This window comes from Dromaius novaehollandiae, chromosome 3 (assembly GCF_036370855.1).
Source record: "Dromaius novaehollandiae isolate bDroNov1 chromosome 3, bDroNov1.hap1, whole genome shotgun sequence".
In the NCBI taxonomy this organism is placed as follows: domain Eukaryota; kingdom Metazoa; phylum Chordata; class Aves; order Casuariiformes; family Dromaiidae; genus Dromaius; species Dromaius novaehollandiae.
This window is the reverse complement of record NC_088100.1, coordinates 88,283,545-88,305,239: the sequence shown is the minus strand read 5'-3', so window position 1 is coordinate 88,305,239 and position 21,695 is coordinate 88,283,545. Positions and strand designations below refer to the sequence as shown.

General features: G+C 39.0%; 2 protein-coding genes across 2 annotated transcripts in view; one reads left to right on the top strand and one right to left on the bottom strand.

Moving 5' to 3' along the window:
• CATSPERE (catsper channel auxiliary subunit epsilon) overlaps nt 1–17,574 on the bottom strand; it is a 45,278-nt gene extending 27,704 nt beyond the window's left edge. Inside the window, exons 1-8 of the mRNA XM_026102641.2 lie at nt 17,299–17,574; nt 15,450–15,498; nt 12,873–12,946; nt 10,429–10,498; nt 8,701–8,789; nt 6,027–6,057; nt 4,650–4,727; nt 3,370–3,476 (exon numbers count right to left, since the gene is read on the bottom strand). Of these exons, the coding sequence (XP_025958426.2) occupies nt 3,370–3,476; nt 4,650–4,727; nt 6,027–6,057; nt 8,701–8,789; nt 10,429–10,498; nt 12,873–12,946; nt 15,450–15,498; nt 17,299–17,345 (545 nt within the window). The 5' untranslated portion in view covers nt 17,346–17,574. The remainder of the gene's footprint in view (nt 1–3,369; nt 3,477–4,649; nt 4,728–6,026; nt 6,058–8,700; nt 8,790–10,428; nt 10,499–12,872; nt 12,947–15,449; nt 15,499–17,298) is intronic.
• Nucleotides 17,575–18,047: 473 nt separating this feature from the next.
• The window catches only part of ADSS2 (adenylosuccinate synthase 2), a 35,728-nt gene continuing 32,080 nt past the window's right edge, over nt 18,048–21,695 (top strand). Inside the window, exon 1 of the mRNA XM_026102611.2 lies at nt 18,048–18,433. Coding sequence (XP_025958396.1) covers nt 18,266–18,433 — 168 coding nt within the window. The 5' untranslated portion in view covers nt 18,048–18,265. The remainder of the gene's footprint in view (nt 18,434–21,695) is intronic.

Sequence of the window (21,695 nt, the reverse complement as noted above, 5' to 3'; positions counted from 1 at the left end):
ATGGATTCCATACACAGACCAACAATCTGTGTGCTCCTCCCAATGATGAGTATGTAGTGTACTTGCCTCTGTATTACTGCCCCTTTATTAGGATATACAATGATATGAACATATTTCTAGTAGCTCCAGTATATGAAGTCTAGAGTGTGTTTGAAACTTAGAGGGTTCCTCCTCAAATCCTCCACAGTGACTGACATTACCAGGAAACACATAGAGAGTGGATAATGCAAGCTAATCAAGACAGAGAAATGATTTTTGTTATTTTTCAATTAATAGTAACTGCACAGCTTTCCAAAATTAATTCCCTAATTTCAGGTGGCATAATATGACTAGCTGATGAAATACAAAGGATTATAATGGATCTGATGGGATGCCAAAGACAAGCCCCTCTAAATATGACGACACTTTTCAATAAAAGATGTTTCCGCAAAACAGCCAGGTGTATGTATGAGAAAATTCAGATTAATCAATAGATTCTCTTCCCTATTTGGAGGAAAAAAACCTGTTAATTTATGAAGCAGATTTTACTTTCTCTTACTTGATTACTCTGTACTTCAGTTGTTGAAAAAGAAGCAGGTAATGAGATTAAAAAAGTTATACCAGCACAATTTACTGACACTGCCAGAATGCATATATTCTCTTTCTTGGGAGGAATGGGGGAGGGGGAGATTATTCTAGTTTTTTTGTGAAAAATGTGATAGAAAAAACCCTTCTCCGGTTACAGCAACTTTTGATAAGAGGTGTTGCTATGTTGCCATCTAGCGATCAAACAGAAATATACAACTGATTGATGGAGCACAAACCGAAGCTACATAAGCAGCTATTGCTCCTGTTAAAAGTCATAATCGTTTCTTGCAGATCATAAATAGCATTAATTACAGGCTAGGAGTAAACTTAGAAAAGAAGGAAAAGTCACAAAATAGCAATGTAACTTCTTTTAATTGGCTGTTCAGAGAGTGTACAAAACAAGGGTAAGTATCTAAGAAACAGATGGTAAGTATGTTGCAAGAAACATATGCAGTAAGAACTCCTCATAAAACGTAAACCAGAGTCATTCTTAGTACCTCTGTGCCAAAATTTAGCTCTGATGCATTTGAATTAGCTTCACAAAAGGCTTATGCAGAATAACATTTTATTCTTACAGATCACAAGACTGGTGACAAATCCGTTTGCTACACATGCCTCCTTGTATGCACATCACTATTTTTTAACCATTTAATCTATTTTCTGATCAACTCACAATCAAATAAAAACTGTGAATTTATGTCACTGCTGGCCTATTGTGTTTTCACTTTACATTGCAAAGCACTGTATGTAGTAAATACTCTTGGAAAGGAAAAGAAGTAATTGTCATAAAATGTAGTAAGCAATGATAAATATAGAGAAACAGACAGTGGGAGAGTCCTTACATTAGAACTAATACTTATTGTCCCAAAATGCTAGAAAAAACAGTGCAGAAGTGATTTTTTATGGGCTCCAGCACTATAAAAAGGTCATGACAGAAAGGATAGGAACTGAAATAGGATGGCACTGTCCCAAGAAGTTCTTCAAGTGTCAGGTTGTCTGGATATATGAATTGCCTTTTTGTGACTGTCCAGACCACCAAAACATTAACATAATGCCTTTATTTATTTATTAGAAAATGGACATAGCTGCTCATGAAAAGAAATTCATCCATGCTTTGAAATCTTGTACAATATTCTTAAGGAAAGTTCCTACAAATGTTGCCCAAGGGTGGATGCTGTAATACAAGGAGGCACTGAGATTTCCTCCTCTTTCCCCTCACCTTCCAAACACCACTTCCTTGCTTTTCTATTTCTCATGCAGAACATAAAACGCCCCAGTCAGAGCATGACTGCAAATAAACAAGCATTAAAAGGACAATTAATACTTTGGATATAATCTTCATCACATAGATTTAGAACCCTATTACCACTGCCATTGCTCCACTACTGTTCCTCACCACTCAGGGCTATAGTTAGCTAATTGTTCTTGGAAGGCTGACAGAAAAGGATGAACTCTTCACCAAAGAGGTGAGAAAAAATGTCTCATGTGGTGTTTCACACAATGAATGAACTCAATCCTGAGCAAGCTAGCAGAGATACTGGAAGCAGTTTAACTGAACCTGATAGTCCACCTGAACGATCTCACTTCCTTTTGGAAATTAGGCGTGAAATATCAGCACATAAGGCAAAAAAGTACAACCCCACTTGGCAGTCTAGAGAAGGGTGAAGCAGAGTATCTGGCCAAGATTTTTTCTAAATGAGGATGATGTGTTCGACACAGTATCTTACAAAAGTTTTGAACTTCCAGGAGTATGATGCCTGAACGGGGAGGTGTTGAACTTCGAGCTGATACTTACAACTTAACAAGTAAGACTCAAAGACCATTACAATAAAAATTTTAGGTGATTTCTGAGTCCAGTCTTGGTACTTTTCCATGGGCTTCTATGCATATGAAGTAGAACAATTACATGCAGTGAATTGTACAGATTGAAAAGCCTATGTAAGAACAAGTGCTTCAGTTTAAAAAACAACAATGGATATTTAGCTTTGTAAAATAATAAAGTCTATCTTATTTAAGAGTGGTTACTTAGTTTTAAGTACTATGGTGAAAGGAAGAAATGGCAGATAAAGCTGGCTAGCAGATAACAAGCTCTTTTCTCAAGGAAAAGGAAAAAAACAGGCAAAAATTGTTACTGAGGCATGAAAGTTATTTCAATGTAGAAAAAGGAGGTCCAGACATAGCCATAGTCAGCCATATGAGACACCAAGAGAACTTCCGAAGAGGATTTTGAGGAGTCTGAAGTGATCTTATGCTGCACAAGCTCTAAAAGGACATATGGGTCTCCTTGCGTTTTCCAAGCCAGGTTCTTAAAAGTTGCCCCAAATCTGGAAGTTGTTTCTGATTTGTTATCAAACAACAGAAGTGCTGTGTAACCATAAAAATAGAAAAGACTACATCTTTTTGCAGAGGTCAGGCTTTTCCCTAAGGTACTTTGAAATGCACAGGATTGATTCTACCAATTCAAAGGCTTGGAAGCATCTGTCTTTCTGCAATTAGCCTACCCCTTCCATGCTGCAAAATTGTTAGAAAGAAACTTTGAAGTTCTTTGGGAACTATATCCTTCTTTCTTACATTGTCTCTGTGTGTGTGGTAAACAATTCTTACTTATAGCTAAATTAATAGGTATCCTAATACCCTTCCAATATTACTTACTCTAGTGTAATTAAAAAACAGACATGAAAAATGACCCAACTACATTAAATGGTATTTCTATATCTACTTATCAACAACTGTCTGCAAAGTCATGATAGTAAAATAATTTTAAATAGAATTCCATTAAAATAAATAAATAAGATACTGTACCCTAAGTCTGGATGCGCCTGAGAATAGTATTTGTCTTTTTTCAAATAGGTATGAACAACAGGATCCTGTCCAAACCTCCAGAACAGCTTGCTGAGTTTCTGAGAACTCTGTTTAAATAAAATACAAGTTATTATTTATCACATGTTTTTCACCCAACTAGCTGCTGTCTGGTCATTTCTAATTCCAAACCCAACATTACATCAATGAATAGTAGATCTAAAATAGATTCAGCTGTTGCTGAGAAGCTCTCTTTTTTGAAATTCTGATGTTAGAATGAAATTCAATACTATAAAATACATTTTCAAACAATGACATACCATTAGAATCATTTTTAGAATCAATCTATTCATTTTAGAATATACTGCCTTCAGAGCCAAATTCAATTTTCTTTGCATTCTTTACATAGCAGCAGATAGAAAACAGAAACACTTGCCTAACACCTAGTAATCTAATAAAAATGCCTTAGTAATACAATTAATATTGCTACTTTTATCTTTTCTTTTTAATCTTGAAGTTAATCATGTCAATTATTAAAAAATGGAAAAAATATTAAAAGATATAATAATGACAAAATAAAAAAGTAATTTCTAGAATAAACGGTGGTGCCATGCATGCATACCTCATGTCAGGCACCATACCAAAGACGAAATACTTTCTGTCATTCATTCAGATCAGAAATCCACTGCTGACAAAATTTATTGCATACATTAATCCCGGCAACTAATTCATGTGGAATAATTCCACAAATGGTCCCCCTTCACTCCCAAGATCTAGCTGTGCAGATCTAGCTGTACAGCAGCTTGTTAAATTTTTCAGGTCTTAATTAAATCCGTGAGTTACCATCCCTGTTTATCATATATCTTCCACAATGCTTTTGCTTAAACATTTTTTCTAACAGTTTGCTATGCAGTTGCCCGAGGAAATCTGGAAAAAACGAGACTTGTGTTCAATTGTTCCATATTATTACCAGTTACTAATTCTGAATATAATTTTTGCAAAGACCAAAATTTGACTGAATTACTCCAGCTTGCTAATTATTCTGTCTCTATGAAACAGACAATAGGTTTCACCTCACTCTATACCTGTGTTACTGCTTCACCATTAACAGGGGAGAAAATCCTGAAAATCCTGAAAATTTATTTTCCTAAATACAGTAAAGTAAAATAAGTAAAGATGTGTTCAGGCAGTGTATTTCGATACAACGTTTCCACTTTTGACTGGTAAATTTTCATGAGACATGCATTTTAACTTTTTTCTTAAGTGGCATCATTTCAACATACTTGTGAAGGACGAATTGCAGTGTGGTTCCGTTCAGAAGCATCTGCAGTTTCAGGATCATATACCCATAAAATTAACTCCTAACAATTAAAAAAAAAAAGAGATGCAAGCTAATAGTTTACTAACAATCATTAATATTCTATCACCATGATAACGTTTCTTCTTGTGACAACACATAAGATAATGTAATAATTATGTTAACTTGGGCAATGCCTATGCTGTAAGCTAACTGTTTAAGCTTTGCTTCCTGTTGATGTCAACATGCAAAAAAAATTGAGGGAAGCAGCACCTCCTTTCTCAGAAATAAAGGGGAAATGAGTAAGAGTTCATGCAAAAGTTTTTTTTCCCTCTGATGCCTTCATTCTTCTCTCAGAAGCCTTTCTTCAGTCCCTTTCCATCCACATGGGCTATACAGTTACATACAGCCTGTGCTGCCATAGCATAGGACGAAGGATAAGGAGGGGTTACTCCCTGTTAAAAACAATCCGAATTTGTTTTTTGTCCAGGAAATGTTACAAAGCTTTTATTAAAATGTGCATCACGTATGCTTCCATGACTGCCAAACAGCTGACTATATTGTTCTTTCAGTCAGGAAGAAGACAAATACATGGCATTTCCATCTCATGGTACATGCAAAGGGAATCATCATTCAGTGAGGCACATTCACCACATTTACCACAAAGTAGTACAGTGTAAGGGTGTATCACAAAGCAGCTGATGTGCTAAAAGTTCACAGCCTGCAGTACGCATCCTGCAGTTTCTTACTCATCTGCTCAAAGCAAAATGCGAAGTCTTGCAATCTGTCCTTAGAACAGGGCAAGCTAAGTAATCATATAGCTGCTTTCTCAGAGGTGGCTGAGTAAAAGAACTTACACAGGGAGCATATAAGCTTGCTTCCACAGCTGTGGAGTTCAATCGGGTTGTATATTTTCAGTAAACTGCACACTCCTTAGGCAGCAGCTCCTTGACTTTAATTTGTAAGTAATGACCCTTTCTTTTCTTTAAAGTTTCCTTATTTTCCCATATGATCACAATGTCTCTCGCAGTCCAACAAAAAAGGGATGAGGTAGGAAATAATTTATGTTATAATCTGTTTATACTAAATTTGGCAGATGTTGTGAAACAACAAATTTTATAAACAAGATGATAGGTCATAGTAGTTTACTGTACCAATGGAATGTTTAATCAGATTCATTGTATGACACACACTTTATAAATCTCAAAAAAGCACACAGATTCGAAGAGATCAATAAGAAGTTGGCCAATGCCTGCCTTTAGCTAGCTTGAACTCATGTCAGAATTGTATTTCATGAAAGTGAGAAAAGATTTGGAGACTACCTAGATTAAGAAATACGGTCAAAGGACACAGTCAAATTTACCTGGCTTTCATTTACTGAGAGTGGATCTGTTCTATAGAAACAAAATAAATTGCATATTACTTTATATTATCATTAAAAAGTTCTTATCTAATAAAATTATTTTAGACAATTTAAATTAACCTGCTTGTAGGAGACATATATATAGTGTCTAGAACATGTTATAATGTATTTAACATATTGGGTTTGGCTGGTCCACTGCATAAATATTTCAATATTTAAAGTGTGACATCCATATTTGCTGACGGTTCTCATTTAAAACATACTTTACATATCTTTTATATAATTTTTTAAAAAATAATGTAGCTTTTCCCTTACAAAAATATGTATTCTTCAGAGAAATATGTTCTTTTGTTAAAGTTCATCTTATCTGAAGTTATCAGATTAAAATAAAATCAGATTGCAAGGAAAGATACCTGCTGTATCAAACTGCACTATGGAGACTATGTTGTGCCCTACAGCAGGCGAACATCCCCTCTCTCCAATACTGATGGAGGACAGGTCCCTCCCTGTAATTGCATGACAGGGAGCAGAGTGCTGCTTGTATTAGAATTAGGGTCTGAGTCTTCTGCACTCTTGCTGCAGCTGGAATGGGTAAGTTCCAAGGGCTGTGACTTGAGAGGCAGAGGCAGGGCAACTGCTGTGTCTTGGATGCCAGAAATACAATAGCCCTAGGATTGCATGAAATCAAACTGCATTAAACCTCCTGGACAAAACCTTAGTTCCAACAAAATCAGTGATAAAAAAATCCATTGCCTTCAAAAGAGGTCAAGAATCCACCCACTAGTTTAAGTGGAAAAAAGAAACTGTAGACAAGGAGTAGAGTTTATACTGTAGAAACATGTTTTAATCACAGCTCAAGCAAAATGTTAAAAATCTACCAGTTATCTTCAAATTTGCTGAAAGAAATCTCTATGGCTTCAAAATTAAATGTTCAATTTTCAGGCAAAGATACAAATAATTCTAGCTAGTGTGACTGAAGAAAAAGAGAAGAAAAAGTTGTCTGATCTAGAATTCTTTTAGGATGGGAGATACTGTTTGCTGCTGTTAAGGCTGTCTTTGGCTTCTTGTCAATCACATTTTATTTCAGTCTGATAATCGTACTCAGTGCCTTGCTTCCAGCAAAATAAAAAAAATGCATTTAATCGCTTCTTTATGCAATAATATCTAGAAATTATAGGAAGATACTTTCAGGCAACATTAACACTAATCAGAACAGAAAACATGCCAAAAAGTTTACCCTGGGATTGACAGGGGGAAAAAGAAAAAGGTAAGGGACTGATTAGCCTATTATACAAATAAAAAGAGATAAAACAGTTCTATGGCTCTGAGGGCAAGCATAGACAAAGCTTTGCAGTATATAGGAGTTACCGGAACAGTTCAAAAACTGTACAATACCAAGCTACTGCTATTTATTTCTACCGTGTTTAGAGAAATAGGACTTAGTATACATATTTTGTAAGCAAAATAGGCCATTAAAAAATATTCCTGATTAGCATTATAGATTTTTCCTCCTAAATAAATAAAGTAAGCTGAATACTAGCAAATTCCATGGGTCAAACAGGTGGAATCCAAGTTTTAGCCTAAAAACTACTGGTTTTATTCAGAAAAATCTATAAAACTTTTTCGGAAAAGTTTGAAGATAACCCAGTACTTTTGACTGCAAAGTGACCAAATTCTGGTATGGCTTTCTAGACTGAAAACCACCCAGGTTTTCTGCTTGGTCTCACTGTGTTAAAGTATGTGCTCTTAAACTTCACTACTCTTTTTTTCTTGATCTGCCTAGCACACTTTAAAATTATAGGCTCTCTGTATGCAACAACTTCACACAAGTGGCACCTTCTGTTCAGTTATTTTTTATCTCTATTTGTTTGAGCGCATGCTTTCCAGATACAACTTCATTCTGATGTATACTTCTGCAGGGACATGTGAGAGGGAGCAGACAGACACGTTTACTTTATACAGTTTAAAAATCATTACTTTCTTTAGTGAGGATAATAAACACACAAATACAGACAAAAGAATAAAGTCCCTGCCTCATTTTCCTCCCTCCTCTTGAACATTCTTTGGAATCCTATAACAGCATCCAAGATATTCTTACTTCTACAACTGACTCCTTTGAAGAAATGTGTACTTCCTTCTGGCCTCTGCAATCAAAATCTTCCTGCTTTCTACACAAGATAGGAGGTTCTTCTATAACCTTCAGGCCTCTTAGAGGTAAATCCTTCCAAGTCTGTCTCTTTAGGTGAGTAATACACCCCTTCCTTTGTAATCTGTTGCTCATTAGCTCTCTTCTGCAATTCTGTCTTGAAAAGCTGCTTTACCTTGGGCAATGGCTACATTTTGTTCAGTCCTACATCTGAATCAATACTTCAATACCCTTAATTTTTAGACTTGTGCTAAGTACAAAAGCTTCTCTTTTCACTTCCTGTGGATTTCAGATCAACACAGAAGCAAAAGATAGCAAAGAATTCAAATGAGACCAACAAACAAAATGGAGTTCTGAATTTGACCCATACATATCTATATTTAATAGCCAACATTCGCTAAAATTCATAAATTCTACACTGACAGGTTTTTCATTTCTTCAGACAGATCATTAACAATATTACCATGTTAGAAAATATTACGATTAAATTATGTATTTCCAAAAATATTCACAAAGAAAAAACATTACCTGGTTGGTTGTGAAGCTGTTGTCACATACCACATGAAACAATCATAATGGTCAGAAACAGGCAAATACCGCTCTTTATCCTCAAATGTCTAGAAGACAGAAACATGTTTTACTTTCATATACTGTCTTCCTAATGCCACTGGTTTATATTTTACTAATATCTATATATGCATTTATATAATGCTTTATTACTTACAGAAAAAAAACTTTGATTTATGGCTAGTCTAATTGAATTCAGTGAGACTATTTACAAACATACAAACATGCTTGGAAACGGAAGGTCTGAAAAGTCTTGGCCAATCATTGCATATCTAGAATAGGATTCATTATGTAGGTTAGGATTCATCACAGCATTTGCTACCTTTTGTTCAAACAATAGTTCAAAATATGAGCAGCAGAATCTGTTCTGGAATGGCTCAAGAGACGCTGAGGGAAATGGAAATGTGGAAAAGAGAGGAGAGTTTGGACACATGGGTAAGACTTAGGATCATTTAGATGAAAAGGATGAGGTGAAACATGAGAGAGAACTGAGGTTTTGCATTAGGAAAGGGTCATAAGAAAAAGAGACAGTTAGAGCACACAAACGAATAGGCAAAAATTAGCTATGATGTTCATGAAATAATTTGCAGCAATTCCATCTCAGAAAACACAAAATTCAGAGAGGTTTCTTACATGATTTTTAAAAAATGTTTGTATATTAGATCAATTCTGATTAGTATGCAATGTACATGCAGCCTATTTATGTTTCTGTGCCACCTTAAATGGAGGTATACAAAAGGACATAGTCCCAATATAATTCACTTCTTTATAACAGCCTTATCTAATGAACAGGGATTCAGTAGCATATTGCAAACCTCCTTAATCCCTTAAAAAGATACTGTGATTCTTTCTGGGCATTTAATCAACAAAGTGATTATGTCAAGTTTTGTCAATATATTTTCTTCTCTCCAGGATTCTATACGAGCATCTTCAGTTCCAGTCTCCCAACATACTGATTACACTCTCTACAAAGCACTGAAAAAATACTAATTAGTCATATCCTAAGATTTTTGTGCTAAACACGACGGTAATCTGTGACAATATCCACATAATCTGTGCCGTTCCAATATAAGAGGCTGTTCCTATTACAAACACATTTAAGAATCAAGAGTTCTGCTGAACTTAGTAAGAAAATGAATAGCATCTGCACTATGGTTTCTTATCTTTCATTTAATTTGAGAATAAAATCATTTAACATTCCATAAATTTTTTTCACTTTATCATGCTACAGAATTTGTTACTAAAATACTCAATGGTGGTTAGAAAAACTATCATGAAAAAGCTGAGTTTTTTGCAGCTAGATGGGAAGCAGCTGCTTTTTATCACCAGAGAAGATTCAGGAAGCACGTAAGCCTGCGGAGCAAGCAGAGTGACTAGATGTTAAAGGGATATTTGTAAAATATTTAACATTTCAATAAAATAAAGGATGCTATCAGAAATCTCAGAGTTCATTGATTCAGCCTGCAAGAAAACTAGTCCAACTCCATTCTTATTTGGAAATTTTCCATCACAACCTTTACAGATACAGACTTAGGTTATTTTGTAATTAGCATATTTAATTCTGGAGCTCCATTATGCAAAAGGCTATGGATGCTGTGACACATACCTGTGTCCAAAGGCTCAATGATCAGTGATCACACAGTGATCAGACCACAATTAATTTTCTCACAATTTCTTTTCACAGCTTACCTCAATCATTACTCTTGGTTTAATTCTGTAAGTCCCAGGACTCGGACAATTCAGTGTTGTTTTTGGTGAACTAAAGTTATATAAAAAATGAACATCATACATGACACAAAACTTTAACACTAATTAAAATCAGATATAGGCATCTGAGAGATCTACTTAGACTAAATTTTGAAAACTTAAGATTTCAGGGTCCTCTTGAAGACTCTATGCAAGAAAAGACTGCACATTTCTATTCAATATAAACAGAGAATACAATCTAGCAGTTCAGTACTAGGGTGACAGAAAATCTGTATCTCTAAGACTGAAAGACTATCCTTTCAGGGCATTATTTATAAGCACACTGGACCAAATAAAAGATTTAAAAAAGAAGAACATGGGAGAAACTTGAGACAAGAAGCGTATAAAATATTCATTAAGCTTTTGGTTCGTTTCTCCTTACACGTATGTGAGACAACATAGCTGCTGTAGAGTATCAGAGAAAACTAGGAGACTACTCTCTCTCAATAGCTGTATAAACAAGCCTCCAAATGACAGCCAACCGGCAGGAAAGTTTCCCAGTCCCAGTCCCCAAATTTTTTAAGTATGCAATATGGTATGGGTCACTCCAGACTGCCTGCATATCCTCTCTTTAAGGGCACACTTCACTCTGTTCACCAGTTTATTCTTCATCCGTCCTGTCCCAAAGCATCAGATAAAAGAAAGGAAGGACTGATCAGGACTCAGGTATTATAAGTTACAGTTAAACAGATATAACAAAGATGTAGGTCTTTATTCTAACCTATACCAATTCGGGGAACTATTCTGACAAAAAATAGCCCCAGGAAAACAAGAGTAGTAGTTTTCAGTCTTTCTCAGTAAAATATTGAACAATATTTGGCTTCTTGTTCTAATGAACAAAAACAACAACAAGGATTCATACACTCATTGTTTTTGGGGACCTTCCCCTACATATCTCTTCATTTCCCCTGCCCCAAAGAGATTAAAACCTTCAAAACATAAGTCATCCAAATTATCTATCACTCATACATACTATTAAACTTTCAATGGCTGATGCTGTCAAAGGCACGCTTGTTAAGGAATAGCAAACTGAAACTGTCTAGAGGTAGCCGCTTAGCACAACTTCTATAAAACTTGCTTAGCATGAGTAGCTAAATTTGCTGAAGCCTTAGGCCACACTTAGATAAAATAACAAACTTTTACTTAGTCCAGTAAGAAAAGGGCCTCAGAGCTGGTACCAGCTGGGAAGATAAGGAAGTTACAAGCAGTCTGCATTCCTGCTTCTCACACTCCGAAAGGGACTCTGAAAGGGATGATGGCAAGGCTTTGAAAGAAGACCAGTGCAGGGCATTAGGACCTTGAGGGGCAAAGCCTTAGCTCACTGCTGGGGCAGTGTTAATTGTTACGATTTAGAATCACCTCCTCCTCCTCCTCAGGACCTTGAGAGAAAACAGTAAGACCCAACAAAAAAAAAGGTACAACCGTCAGCAGAGACCGCAAAAAATGAAGATAAGGAGAAAAACAGCTTACCCAGAAACAACAATGAGATCCAATGAGGAGCAGGAGACCCCAGACCTAAAAATTGCTATTGGTCTAACTACCACGTGAGGGGTGGGAAACTTAAGTTGAAAAAACTATAATTGCCCAGGATTTTTTTTTGTTGGGGTCCCTCTTAGGCGGCACCCAGCTCGAGCAGTAATTACTGCACGTGCGTCATTAAAATTTAATTATTTAATTTGCTTTGATTCGGCTCTGAACTTTTCTGCGGGAACCAAGGGTCAGGCCCTGTTACGGTGGCCGACAAGCCTAATTTCCATAACAACGCTTTGTACACATTTAACATGTCGTAACACTCAGAAACATGGAATGTATTTACACATGCCTTTGAGAGCAAGCTGCTGTCTGGATCACAGTAAGCAAGGAAATTTAGGGGGAACACTGTAATTAGCGCGAATTTGTGAAATACATGTCTATTTTCTTTTTTAACATTTTATAAGTAAATATTTAAATTGCAATATAATACATACAGAAAACTTGGTTTCAATTCTGGTCTGTAAAGACAGTAATACATTTGCCGTTCTTTTAGGGAAGAATGAAGTATGCAGATTTGAAGAAGTCACTTCATATTTCTTTACTCTTTTTTCTTCAGTAGTATTACATAGCCAAGTTGTCTTCACAAATCAACATTTAAAATCTAATTTCCGAGCGTTTCAGTTCTGGCCTTACAACTTTTCAAAGAACAAAAGATAGTATTTTTTTCCAGTCTGTCTCTAGTCCTGACAGCTGCTATCTTATTTGCACTTGCATACATCGGTTAAAAAAACTCCACTTCTGTAAACTATCATTGAAATTTCAAAAGTATTCTGTATTACCTTAATTATACACTCACTGAATTCAAAATCTTACTTTTGTAATGATGTGATGTTTTTCATTTGTGAAACTCTTACCTTTTATTTTTAGCAGTACATTCATCAGGAAATTCCCACACAGTAAACGAAGTTCCTTCGTATTCTAAATATATCTAACCAAAGAATTGAGAACACATGCTAGTATGTACAAATGTATCGACTGTGACAACATGTACAAACATTTTAAAATTATAAGGTTCCTAATCTAATTTTTATCATGATTAAAAAAGATTAATGTCTTTAAATATAAAAAAATAGTTAAGGAAACCTTTAACTGGAATAACTAATTTAAAAAGCTTTTCCGCTGACATAAATGATGTTGTTTAACAAAGAACATTTTGTTTAACGAGACATCATTGGTCTTTGGCAAACAACTTCTTAGAATGCAAACTAGTATCTATCTTGCTTTTCTCTTTCTGGGAACCCATCAGGATCTACATTTTTTCACTGTGTGAAAAGAGCAGGTACTACAATGATGAAAGCCATAATAAGCATGTACTCAACAAAACACAGCATACTAGAAATGCTCTCTTCTCCAAGGAACTTGACATACATATAAAATCTTGCCATCTGCCCAGCACAATACTCTGATGTTTGCAACATCATCACAGAGAGTCAGCTGCTCTCGCTATAGCACTCTAAAGACCACTGATGGCACTATAAATACATTTTTAGGGAAAGAACCACCTCTTTTGCACCATCACACTCAAAGATATAAAAGGTATTGTACTCTGTAATGCATTTCTTTTCCTATGACCCATTACAGATTTTTAAAAAGTTTCTTCTTGTATATTGTATTTTTGTTTATAACTGAAGTAACACTTTTTTTATCTTTTGTGTCCTCTGAGAGACAGAATAGATCTAATATAACCTCTCTGTGGAGAGGCTGAAAGCTTCTATATGCTCCCTTACAATATAATCTGTTCCCTTCCTCCTGGGGTAACCTGAAGGCATTCTGGAGAGTACGAATTGCTAGAGATGCCAACCTTGTCTGGCACAGTGATTCTTACACTTTTTTTGACTACAGACCACTGTCAACACCCAAAATTTCTTATGAACCACTGCACATATTAACATCAAATTTAAAGCAGGAAAATGCTATTAAAATGCTGTAAATAATCAGGAAGTAAAGTTACCTTACTTTTTATTGAATATTTTAATGAGATTAATGTGACAAACTTCATTTTCTTCTTCAGTGTAGATCCGTAGAATACCTCAATTAGTTAACCATGGCCTCACAGATCACATTTCTGCTACCACTGTTCTAGAGTATGTAAGATCTTAGTGTAAAATATATGAGTATATCATTGTCATAGACAGAATCAGTGCTAATAGAGAACCCGTCCCTTGGATTATTTGCCCTGACATTTTGTCAAGAGCTGTTTCTCCCTTCAATCGATACTTTTCCTGAAGGAAACTCAGAAGTTGCTCACACAAGGAAAATAGTACCAGAATGGTATTAAAATCCCTCAGTTCTCTTTCACCTTGAATAAGAAATATTATAGCAAGGAGGAAGAAATAACACTGTATGACCCATAAGCCATGCTGAGCGTTAGCTACTAGTCCAGTTGACATTCTTGGCTGTGTTACACCATTTTCACTTCATTCGTGCTCACCCTTGATTTTCTGAACTACTGAAGTTCTTACAAAAAATTCTGCTCTAAACAACTTTACACCGATTTGTGTCCCATTTCTTAAATATATAATCAGAATACGTGGACTCTTTCAGCAGAATAACTGGAAACATACAGATGTAACAATTTTACATATCTCTTCAGCTCATTTGATTGAAATGCAGAAATTACATCACACTGCTGCTGTTCTCTGCTATCTGTTAAAAAGTTCCTGTCTGAGTCTCTTGCAGTTTATTGGGAGGAAGAAAACAACAGTCATATGAAAAGCCTGACTGCACCCAAATTACAGTAAGATATGTGATAAATATAATTGCTTCAGTTATTCACCTCCTATCAATAATATTGAACAATTCAGAAGACAAACTTCATCATTTTACACTGCTGCTATGGGTTTAGCTTTACAAAGTCAATCCCATCTAGCAGCTTGCTAATGCCAAAAAGGGTAGCCACATTCTTTCATTCCTTGAACGTAGATTCTTGCCAGTTTGCACCTCTGAACACTCACCTGATCACCAAGGGAGCAGACTCAACATGCCAAACCAGCAAAAAAGTGAAGTTTCCCTACATGTTAGAGGCAAAAACCACTACTGTAACACTGCATGTGCTTGCTTGCTCTCTTGCTTATAGAAAATGAACCAAAATAAGTGCAATTGGGCATTTCTGCACACGTTTATTCTAATGTCTTATACTACCAAAAAAAAAAAAAATCTGTTTTTGACACAGAGCATTAGATATGAATTGCTTTTGTACCTTGGTCAAGAGTTAGCATTTTTTATAACTATACTGTATATATAGTTAGTGACCCTTGTCAATAAAGAGCACTTAGCATCTTTTAAAATATTAAAATGAAAGCTTCCACATCATTAGTTTACAAAGAAAAGGGGGTGGGATAAAGGACCCTGAACAGCATATATTAAATAAAAATTCCAAACCTCGAAGTAGCAACCAGTATTAATTAGCATGATCTCCATTAAATGCTTACAGTTGTTCTGGAAGTGAAGAGTTTATAGTTTTCTTCAGTAACTGTGTACCTACCAAGAAAACATACCAAAACATAAATTTCAAAACTCTTCTATTCCAAATAAAAATAGCAGAACAATGAAACTGTATGTCTGAGACCTGTTTGGAAGGTAGCACTAAACTAATATCATATTGCCAGAATACTGCCCTGACAGGCTATAGTAGTCTCAAATTTATTTTGAGATTCAAGGGACTATCTATCTGTGTGAAAACTTAAGATCATAAACAAACAAGCTAACTTCAAATAATCTTCTGAATTTAAAATGGTATATACATTATATCTGTATACAGAGCAGTGAAATCATTCTTCGATTTCACTAACAGTGAACAAGTTAGGCTATGCAGTTACACCTTAAGTGAGCTGTACACTGCTAAGAGCATAGTGAGTGCAAGATACCCAACAGCTTATGACAGGAGGCAAAGACAATAAGAATCAAATGAAACTGTGTTACAAAGAACACTGGCATAATCATTTTAAGCTTAAAGAACAATTTCCCTGTACAGGTTGAGCAAAATCACAACCAGAAAACAAAGACCCTGCTCTTTCCTTCCAAATTCTACCTCCTGATGCTCTGAGCTGCATACTTGCACCACTTACCTTTAGCTACTTAGCGTGCCCATCTGGTCACGTGGTAAATGAATTGAATTCACTAAAATACTGAAAAAAAGCTACACAAAAAATAGCATTTGTTTCTTTTCTTTGTAAGATCAGCAAATTTATTTTGTTTATCTTGCAGTCAGGTAACTGCTACTGCCTTTTGCAAGGGAGGAAGCAAATCATGCAGCTCGAAGTAGTGGCAGGAAGAAGGGAAACTTTTGCTGGTAATGGTGAGACGTTATTAGGACTCAGCCATACTGGGAAATCATATCCTAAGAAATAAATCAAGGCTATTCTTTGAGGAAACATGGAATCTTGTATGGCCTCAGTTTCATATTTCCTGGCAACTTCACTAGACTAAGCATACTAAAATAAAGTTTGCCATTGTGTCAGCAAATCTGAAAAAAAGCACTTCAGCAGCTCCTTGTGTCTATTTTAGAGACTTCCCACAAGTTCTACCCAGGTGATAAAGAAATCATGGCTATCTTCTTTAGCAGAAGCACCCAAAGATATTAATACTACGGACTACACCGAGTATCTAATGGACTCCTTCCTCTTCAGAATGCACATTCACAACAGCCTCACATATTGTTTGCAATTGCTCAGCATGAACCACAGCATCCCTCTGCACTGAAATTCAGGAAAGTATTTAGACATTTTCAGTTATTCATAAAAAACCCTTTCTCTATTGACTTCATATTTCATTTTCTGTTATATATCTCTAGCTTTACAAGGCAGAGCTAAACTTTTCTCCAGTGGCTTTTACAGATCCTCAAATTCTTGATAAGAGCAAACCTGAAGGTGCCAAGAAGCAACTACAAATCCAATACAAACTCCGTAATCTGCCAGATCTCTGTAGTTTGTCAGTGACTGCTCTGTGACCCAAGGTTTTTGAATAGCTGTCTTAGCAATAATTACATCATTCAGATTTGTCTTTTTAATAGCTGATTTATCAAAAAATTTCTTTTCCCTAGAGGTGTTGATTCCGTGAAGCAGGAAAGAATGAAATCAGCCACTGAGACATCAGTTCCACTTCTAAACCTCTCAAGCACGCACAATGAATGCATTTCTCTGCTATGTTTTTCTTTTTTTTTCCTCATGAATGAGCTGTGAACAACGTCCTGGTGTCTCTGGAGAAAACGGCCTCTCATATTTAGCCCCTGGTTCTACAGACACTGATTTACATCCTCATCATGAAGTCAGCAACACTAACCATATGCATGAATCTGTGATATACGTGTAAGTTTGCGGGTTTGACATCTGTAATGGGAGTCATCGGTATATCCCGTCCAGGGACCTAACAGAGGAAGAGCACACTGACCCCCTCCCCCGCGGGCAGAGCCCAGCAGCGCCGCGGGCGGGCCGGCTCTGGCCCCGGAGACGTGCAGGTACGCCTGCAGCGCCCAGGCCTTGGGAGGCCGCCCGAAGAGGCGCCTCTGCGGGAAAGGAAAAGGATGTGCGGCCACCACACGCGAAGGCCGAGGCAGGGCCCAACGCACGCAGCCCCCCGCCGCCCCGGCCCCGGTTGGCGCCCCCACCCCCCTTCGCCCTCACTCCCTCCTTCCACCTCCACAAGGTGCAGCCTCCGTCCAGCCACAGGAGCACCAGCAGTGGCCGGCACCAGGGCAGCCCCATGGCCCTCGTCCGCGGCGCGGCCCGCCTCTCCCCGCACAGCCGCCCGCCGCCTCCCCGGCCCCGGCCCCGGGCCCGGGCCCCAACCGACACGGCCTCGCGCCGCCGCGGGGGCGGATGGGGCAGCCCCGAAGCAACCTTCGTCCCACAGGTGCGGCCGCCCAGAACTACAGGCCCCAGCATGCACCGCGCCCGGGGCCGCGCGGCCGCCCTGCGAGCGGGGGTGCCGCGCGGCGCGCTGGGCAATGTAGTCCGGGCCGAAAGGCACGGGGTAGCGGCGCAAGGGCGAAGGGCGAAGACGGAAAAAGCCGCCGCGAGCGGCGAAGATGGCCGTGGCTTTCCGCGGAGGAGAGGGGCGGGACTGCGCCTGAGGGCAGGGGCTGTGCCGAGGGTGGCCGCCCTCGCGGGGCCGGTAGGCGGCGGCACCTGGATGCGGCAGCGGCATCATCGCCCCGCTGCGAGGAGGCGGGGGGAGAGGAGCCGCGGAGCGCGCCGCTCCCCTCCTGCCGCATGTGCCTGGAGCGGAGCCGGAGCGCGCTGCGCGAGCCATGGCGGCGCATGGCGCCTCGGCGCCCGCCATCCCCAACGGCGAGTGCGCCGCGCGCCTCCCCGGCAACAAGGTGACCGTCGTGCTGGGCGCGCAGTGGGGCGACGAGGGCAAAGGCAAGGTGGTGGACCTGCTGGCGCAGGACGCCGACATCGTCTGCAGGTGCCAGGTGAGGAGGCGAGCCGGGGCGGGGGAGGCCGGAGAGTCACCTTGAGGCGGGCGGCGCCGCTAGCGGCCCCCTCCGCTCCGCTGCCCGCCGCCCGGCCGGGCCGCCGCGGCTTCCTTCCCCGCCGGGGCGCCGCCGCGGTCGGGCGCCGCAGCCCTGCTGCGTTGCCGCGCTGCGCGCTCGGCGGCGGGGGGACGGCGCCCGCTGAGTCGCGGGGCGTTCGCGCCCGGCGGGAGGACGGCGCCCGGGGCCGCGTCCCCCCGCGCCCGCTCCGCCGCGCTCTTTGTCTGCGAGGCGCGGGCAGAGGGGCAGCGCCGCGGCGAGCGGCGCCTCCAGCGGGGGCCCCGCGGCCCTGGCCCGCGTCGCCTGCGGGCGGGGTGACCTCGGTGCCTGTGCGCGACACCCGAGTTGTGGGATGCACGTGCGTAGCCCTCGGCAGCTTGGCCGCCTCCGGAGGAAACCGACTTTTGAGGAAAAACTCGCCTTCCCTTGATTTAAGGTCACCGTTGTGTCTGTGAAGTCCCGTTTTTCTCTCCTTACGTTTTTCTTCTTCCATGTTGCCGTGTGGAGGCCCTATTCCAGCAAAAGAGAATACCGTTTGGTCAAAAAAAGCGAGTGTAGCCTGCGAGCATGATACTGTTAAATGCCTAGGTTAAAACTACACGGGTTTAAGGGGAGATTTTCTTCTCTTAACGTTTCTACTATAGTAATCTCGTGGTGTGCAACGTTACAAACTAAAGTTACGTTCCTCTTTCTTGAAGTTAGAGACACAACAGCTTAAAACGCCTGGAAGTATTACAGTACTGTAGACTTCACATAAGTTTTGTTATCAGTACACTTCTGTCGAATCTATACATTAAATTTACTTTTAAATACATATATTTTGGAAGAGAGCACTGTTTCCCTAAGAGTGGGAGTATTGAAGCATTGTGTTATCTAATGGGAACCACAGATAAAAACTGGTGTTGTCCAAGCTCAGTCAGCTGTTAAAAAACTTGAACTTTGGAGATCTTAATTTTAAAATAAAGAAACATTCTTATTAAATAGCTGTTTTTGCAAATGAATGTCTTTTCCCCATGTACCTTGTTTTAAAAAATACATCTGACATAGCGCTGTGGCATGATTGCCTGTTTTTGTGGGTTAAAGAACACAGTGACTCAGTTGGTCCTTTCAAGAACAAAGTTGTAAACTTGGAGGGCATCTGGGTTAGTGAGCGTGTTTAATGCTAAGAAGTTTTGGTGGGGGGAGAGAGGGTGACAGTGAATTTTTGTTTGTGTGTTTTAATATATTTGTTACTGCTCCAATCAACTGGGGGAAGGGTCAAGAAAAGGGAAAAACTAGGGTGTTATCTCGAGCTGCAATGTCATGGCCAGTTCTACCATTTCTAACAGTTTTTTTGCTCCTGCTGAAGGAAGGAGGTTCTCTTCCTTCTTTCTTCCCTTTCCTGTTGATGGTCGTGTTGTCTGGCCTCTTCTCTCTGGCACTTGAACTTGCTCCTGTGAGTTGATTTGAATTCACCAAAATGGGAGGAAACTACTTTTGTTCAATTTATTTTCTACCATTTTAGTAAATTAAGCTGAATTTACTTAGCTCAGAGGAACATGATGAAAAGAAGAGCCCAGGTCAAGGTAAGTTCCTCAAAATGAGGATGAATAGGAATATTCCCTTTCAGTGCTACTGTGCCATGAAATCATCTTGCTATGTGTTGTGCAAACATACTCCTGATGTTTTTGTTACTGCTGGTAAACCAGAGTATGAAAATGACACTTGCACTTTGCATACCAGTACTAGTCCTGAAGGAAAGATCATAACTCACTTAATCTGCCCTGCACTAATATCACTCAGTAGTCCCTGTGTCTGTTTCTTATTCCAACTTTATTCATTCCAGGATGGTTCTTTCTGTTCTTCATACCGCAGAGTTGCTAGAATATGTGTGGATGAGACCAAGTGGTTCTAGCATGGCTGTTGCAAAATTACGTTTTTATATAGACTGATGGAAAATTATGCTCTTGTGAAAAATACTAATACAACTGTTTTCTTGAAGGACTTGTGAAGTTGTTGTAGCAGGTTTAAGATGGCTTAGAAAATTGTGCTATAGTTGCAGAGAAACTCGGGGAGCTGTCATCTTGTCATACTTGGTGCTGTGCAGATACAGAACAAAAGTGGTCCTCTCTCAGAACCGAGCACTACTTATCACTTGCTTGTACAATGCCTGTAAAGACATTGCAAGAGGTTGTACTCTGAAATCTGTGGTCATACCTTATTGTTTACTAGGCAGTAGATGTCCTAATGACTTCAGTTGTTTGTTTGACTAGCTGATTATAGCATCTGGAATGAGGTACTTGGGTACAGTTAGGCAAACCGGTGTATCAGGATTAAGCTGTACTATGGCTTCTAAATACCTTCCCCAAAGCACTGTATCTTAAGTTTGGAAGCTATTGGAAAGGGTCTTGCGCTCAGAGCAAGAGTGTGAGGTTTTATTTCCAGGAGAGAGTTTCATATTTGTCAAAAGCAGTATTATGGTTTCAAAAACAAGTGATCTTGTTTTTGACTAAAATGAAGCATGCGGGGGCTGCATGTATGTGGTTGCTAATGCAGCTGTGTTGGCAACTATGACTGTTTTACAAGGGCACTGCTAGTATAGGTTTCGTAAATACTTAGTACAAACATGTCTAGATAAAAAGCATAGTATGCGCTGGCTCTTCCCCTGTCAAATGTGGACTGATATTAATTTATTTCTAGGAGGTATCTGGTAAAATGGTACTTCTGGTAAAGCATGTACATCTGTGATACTTTTGCACTTAAAGCTATGTCTGGTCTTCAGTGGCTTACAGAGCAAAGTCTGTTTACCAGCTATCAAATAAATCATAGTTCAGACAATAAAACAGTGTAAGAATTAGGCTGAGATTCTGGAGTAGGCGCCAGAAAAACTATTCTTGTGACTTTTGACTGACACGTTTTCCTCTTAGTAGGTGTTTAGCCTTGCTACCCTCAAGCTTGGCAACTTTAAAAAGTATACATTGTATTTTTGTCACTGCAATGGGTAATATAAAATCAAAGGAAAATGTTTCTTGTTCTGGTTAAGGGACTTCCTACATTGCAAAATGGAACCAAATTAGGGAATTTAATTACTAGAATTCCATTTTTTTTAATGGATACAGAATGGTAAATTAATATTAAAAATAAAGCAGGTGATTTTAGATGATCATTTTATCAAAACAAATACAGTACAAAAATGCACTATGTATGTCTTATATAAAAAACC